Below are 5,736 nucleotides of genomic sequence, written 5' to 3' on the forward strand. Positions count from 1 at the left end.
TTAAAGAAGAAAATGTAGGTCAAGCGTGGCGATTGCAGACAACTGCAGTCTATTTCTGGGTGTGTTGAACAAACTTTTGGCTTGACACTCTATGGGTATCAAGGAGTTCAATGTAAACCACAATTTCCGTTTTCGCTTGAGGTGAGAACGAACCTCGACCCAAATTCACACTTCTAATATATTTGGAAGTTCATCCGGTGTGTGTATAAAAAAAGTATTAGTGAAAGACACGTAATTACGCAGTTTACACCTAGAAGTGTTAGTCAATGTATTTATTTTTTTCAACATTTCCTCGGGCAACTATAGGTTATTTCCAATTATATGCAAAGCGAGATAACTTGTATGAAAATTTCTCGGTTTAACCGTACATTCATTAACCCTCTGCTAGTGCCGTGATTTAACACACGTCCTGCCGAATTTTCCAATCCACTATTAGCACATTACACAATCCTGTGTAAATTAGAGGTACATAAACAATGCACCCCCATGGAGGAAAACAACGGGGGTTCGTCTCAAAAGGGAAGCCAGACCCAATTTATGTGTCATGGACAATGCAGCCTTACACACCTATGTATGAATATTGTTTTGATTATGAATAGGACGGACATTTAATATATACACATACGCAGTTCTCATGTTGATTGACATTCAACCAGATGAACTTTACATATGTGGGCGGTGTTTTCAACACGTGAATCACTTCACAACATAAACAAACGACACAGTTTTTAGTTTTGTAGAATTTTTGTTGTATTTGACTACAACTTAAGATTAACGATCGTACAAATATCATTTGCACATGCCATGTATAATATAATAATAATAATAAAATGTCATATGTACATTTGGCTTCACCTGTTTCGCCTGACAAATTGTTCGTTGGATTAATGCGCACGTATCAAAATATATATACTCACAAATTCAAGATGGGGGAATATTTTGTTCCAACAACAAAAATGATAATAGCACAATATAAATAGACTCCCATCATTTTTTTTGTTAACTATAACAAATGTACATACAAGAGATTTACATCATTGCAAAGAACGATATAAATAGAAAAGGGTTTCAGTTCTTGTATAAAAAAAAATCCATTCTGTTTCATTGCAAAATATTGAGATTTCACTGTGACCTTTTTACGTACTTTTTTCTCAAAGAATATAGTAAAAAATATCTACATTTCTTTGTATGAAAAAATATCCCTGCAGATCATATTTATGGAATAAGACACAAAGTATGATAAATTACACACTGATGCAAATATGGAAGAATGATAGAAACATCCATTCACTGATACTAAGATATATTAGGAGACAGTCACTTCTACGTTACAATACTGAGAATATTACACACAGCAAATATATACTTGATATGGATCAGTTCGTTCTCACAGTCTATATAGAATATAAATCTCTCATAAATATATTTATACATCACAACTATACCAGTCTCTGCCACGACACGACGGATCTTTGATCCGCGCCTCGGGTCCTGACTTTCCACGTGGTCCGCAATACCGACAGAAAGGTCCTCCCGAAAAATGCTCGTTTGGATTAATGTATTATTTGCACATGTCCCTTCAGAATAATCAACAATCAGTCATAACAAGAACACACACATACAAAAGAGAAACGAGGAAATGAACTGAATGAGAAACGTTCAATGAGCAGCAATTGAGCCAAGAACGGAAATGTCTAGCCATTCAGATTCCAGTCCAATAATTTCGGAAACTTCAGGCGTGGAATAATCCGGGAATTCAAAATGCGATCCATTGCTAGATGTGGAGCAAGCACTAGACACATTCGAATTGTTATTATGCAGGTCGAAGTTGGGGAAATCACACGTGTCAGCGAGTTTACTTAAGTCCAAGTTCCCTAACTCTAACTGCCAGTTGTTGGGCATTTGAAGCACGTCGGTGAGGTTATCGAGATCCGCCAATGAAGACCCATCTCCCTGTTGAGTTTGATTACCCTGAGTTGTGATATTGCTGGGGTGACACTTCATGTCCTCGGGTGAGGCAGCCGGAGTATCATATATTTCTTCGGGATAGAAGCTGGTGGATTCCGGACTGGGGGGCGAGTACACGGAAGGGCTGGACGGCACTTTGGCGGGTGGAGTCAACTGACAAGATGACACGGGAACGTGTCTACTGGCCTTAATACTGTCTTTAAATTTTTTGTCAACGGTCAGTTTGAGTTTCAGACGACCGTTGTATGGAGTACCTACACAGTGGTCAGGTTCACTAGCCCCATCCAGAAAGTTTCTGACAGCAGCTTTCTGTTTCATGCGATCGGTGCGAGTTTTACTGGTGGGTTTTGACACTTTGGAATCAGACTTTGTCACGGGTTTGGCCTTCTTGCGGGGACGGTATTTGTAATCGGGATATTCCTGCATGTGTAAGAGTCTCAGGCGTTCTGCCTCCTCGATGAAGGGCTGGCGATCGGTGTCATTTAATGTTTTCCAGCGTTTTCCCAGTCGTTTACTAATCTCGGCATTGTGCATGTCGGGTGAAACTTCGGAAATCTTTCGACGTTCAAGCTGGGACCACACCATGAAAGCATTCATTGGCCGCTTGACGTGGTTACTCTGCTTTTTGCACTGAGTGGCGTCCGTGTATGGCGTGTGTGTGTTTGGATCTATAGACTGCGATCCAAACATCGTGTTATTTTGAGGCACCATTATTTCCAGTTAAAACATTGGATACACAAATATATAGTCTTTGGAGGTTTAATCCCAAATACACAGTTCCTTCGAATGAAGGCACGAGTTCGTTATAACTGTTCACTTTTACTTCGATAGCTCATCTAATCATACCACATGCGAGAAATCGGTTTTATTTACCCACGCTGATTCTAGTCACGTGAGCTCTCGGGATATTCAACCAATGATCTTGTAGTATCTAGAGTTTCTTAATAACACTCAGCTAGGTTAGCCCCGCCAGTGGGAGGGGCCTATTTTACAAACCAGGTCAACTGTCAATGGGAAGTTGTTAGCTATGACAAAGCTGTATTTTGATTTTAAACTACATATTGAGGCTAAGGATTTCACGAATAAAAAACGAAATGTTTCCGTTTTATTCTGTAAGAAGGAAGTGGTGATTTTAAGTCAAGTTATAAGTCATGAATTTCTAATCGTTTAATCCTATTCCCAAAACAAAAGAATTTAATTTTTTTTAATTTCATAATTAAAGGTATCTTTCACTTGATTTTCAATAAAACGTTTTTAGAATTTGTTGAATTACAAACTGCTTTCAAATAACTATTAAAATGTTCTAAGAAAATGCAAATTAAAATTAAAACCAAAGTAAATACTATATTTGTAAAATATTAGATCTCTCCCTCTCTCTCTCTCTCATCGTGGGAATTAAACTGGTGGCTATTCTTTCCCAAAATTTGCAATTTACTTTTGAGCATGAACAGATTTAATTATCAGATACCGAAAGATCGATTCGACACGTGCAGCGTCCTCATTCGCGTCGCTGACGGAGCACGCGACAAAGTCTAATACACGCGCAGTCTTCGAATTTGATAGATCTGTACCAAAGTTTATAGCCAATGGGGGGATTTCCTTTCAAATAGAAATATCGACCCATGTTCCCAATTTTCATTATCTCTTGATTAAAAATCACATCTACCCCAAATCTCTACAGCATTACAAAATTTAAGAGCCGATTCTGGAACATTTTTCCATAAAAAAAAAAGAAAGAATAGCATTGAATTAAAATTCTCACATTTTCTTTTGAAAAGAAACAATTTTGCCTAAAAAGTCTTTGAACTTGGGTGAGAGTGACGTCACAGGCAGGTGCTATCTAGGCAAAAGGTGTATTGTGTCAATCAAAACTGATCTGTGTTGGGCACGCGACGGTGGCAGCTGGCAACCGAAGGAGCCAATGAAAATACACATTATTTCAATGACTTTTAAGCGACAAATTCGGGAACCCGTATAAAATTTAAAATGGTAAATGGAAGTACTTGATCAATTATTAATGACAGCGAATGTCTGATACATGTTGATGGAGTGATACAAGGACAATGTGCCGAATCGGTCCGCCATATTTTGCATCGATAAGTCTTTCTAAAATTATAAATCTGCCTTAATGATCAATTTCTCAGTCATACTTCTAATTGGTTTATCAATACCATCCACGGAAATGCATGAAAAAGACTACATGCAATTGGTATACTTAACGAAAAAGTTAAAAGATGCATTTATCAAATACAGCATCTTACGACTAAAACAAATCAAAAGTGGTCTAGATCGTTTTAAAAATGCTGAGATGAAAATTTCAAAATAAATTCAAAGGAAAACATTCCTGAGATCAGGCAATTAGCGCTGATGGCAGGTGAGACGTGCGTACGCTTACATCAACTTCAGATTATTAAATTTTCCTTTGATGTACTCTAAAAGGCACGCGACACCTTGAAATATTAGCATATAAGTGTTTATATCTTAAAAACCAGGTAACGGTACCTACAGATTTTGACATAAGCGGCCTGGGAACACCTGCCCCTTTTTGAGATGTTTGCAGAGCAGAAATGACAACAATTTGTTGGTGATTGTGTCCGCGTGCCATCTGCCGCGGTTTCTATATACAAATATTATCGGATTCACAAAAAGCTCTCCCTCCCGGCCGGGCGCCACCGATCTGCAAAAAACAATCTGTCGCCTAAATTTGATTCTGGGGTTTCGTAAGAAACTCTGGGTATAGCTTTTGCAAAAATGTTTATTACGAATTAAGCATGATTAGCGGAGTCGCAGGGCGAATTGCCACGTGTCAGCAATACCCGGGTAGATGACAATACATTTCGATGTCAAAGCCTGCAGTTGCCAACTAACACCTTCAACACAATCATGAATTTGTTCAGCTTGACAGACACTTTATTAAATAATGTTCATTAAGTCATCCTCAAAAAATGTTTAGTTGCTGTAACAAGACCCATCATTGAAGTAGTGCATAGGCAGGTAGGGTGTTATTTGGTCCAAAATAAAAATCGATCTCTTTTCATAATCTGGACACAAATTTACATTAGAATTAAAATTGCATTAAAATTCCATAATTTGGTAGTCAACGATTCGACGCTATGCAGAAATAATCAAACCAAATTAACCTTTCATTGGTCAAAAAATGGCCCCGAGAGTTTTCCTTCCACACTTTCGTTAATATAGCAGAGTATCAATAAAATGTTGACTACACGACGATGACGTTGTTAAACAAAGTAAAACTTTTGAAGCTTATCATAACTTTTCAAAATATACTATGCACTAACACTATTGGGGACATGTGCATTAAGTTTGATGACCCTAGCCTTATTAGTACAGTGTACTATTTTTCCTTTATGATTACCCATCCACGAGGGATATGTGCACCAGGGTTGATTATTCTATCCTTTTTAATACTATTTTTACCTCACCCACAAGGTGCTAATGGACGATAGAAGATACACTGCACCATATATTATATCTATGGTGGTTGTTGAGTAAGTACGAACTGATTACAGTCAGATCTTTGATCCGCTCCGGTAATATTATGTAGCGATCTGATGTATGTGTATGACATGTGTATCAAGTTTAATTATTCTAGCTTTATTCGTACTCTTTAGTTTGTTTTGTGCCGATACAATTTCCCAGGTTCCTTGAATTTTAACCTTGAAAAATAATAGGCTTCTTCCCCTAATCATCAGTGGGATCCGGGTTAGAATACATTCTCAGTACACCTTGTTTGTCGAAAGAGGCGAC

The 5,736-nt window shown here is 37.8% G+C and overlaps 1 protein-coding gene across 1 annotated transcript; it reads right to left on the reverse strand.

Moving 5' to 3' along the window:
• Positions 1-725: 725 nt before the first annotated feature.
• Positions 726-4,680, reverse strand: LOC125671119 (transcription factor SOX-11-like). The gene has a single exon (XM_048906592.2). The coding sequence runs from the start codon at positions 2,677-2,679 to the stop codon at positions 1,660-1,662; it is 1,020 nt and encodes a 339-aa protein (XP_048762549.1). The 5' UTR covers positions 2,680-4,680; the 3' UTR covers positions 726-1,659.
• Between the last annotated feature and the right edge of the window lie 1,056 nt (positions 4,681-5,736).

Source organism: Ostrea edulis, chromosome 4 (assembly GCF_947568905.1).
Source record: "Ostrea edulis chromosome 4, xbOstEdul1.1, whole genome shotgun sequence".
Taxonomy (NCBI): domain Eukaryota; kingdom Metazoa; phylum Mollusca; class Bivalvia; order Ostreida; family Ostreidae; genus Ostrea; species Ostrea edulis.

Coding starts and splice junctions, on each gene's coding strand:
- LOC125671119 (XM_048906592.2), bottom strand. CDS start 2,679: ATGGTGCCTCAAAATAACACGATGTTTGGATCGCAGTCTATAGATCCA.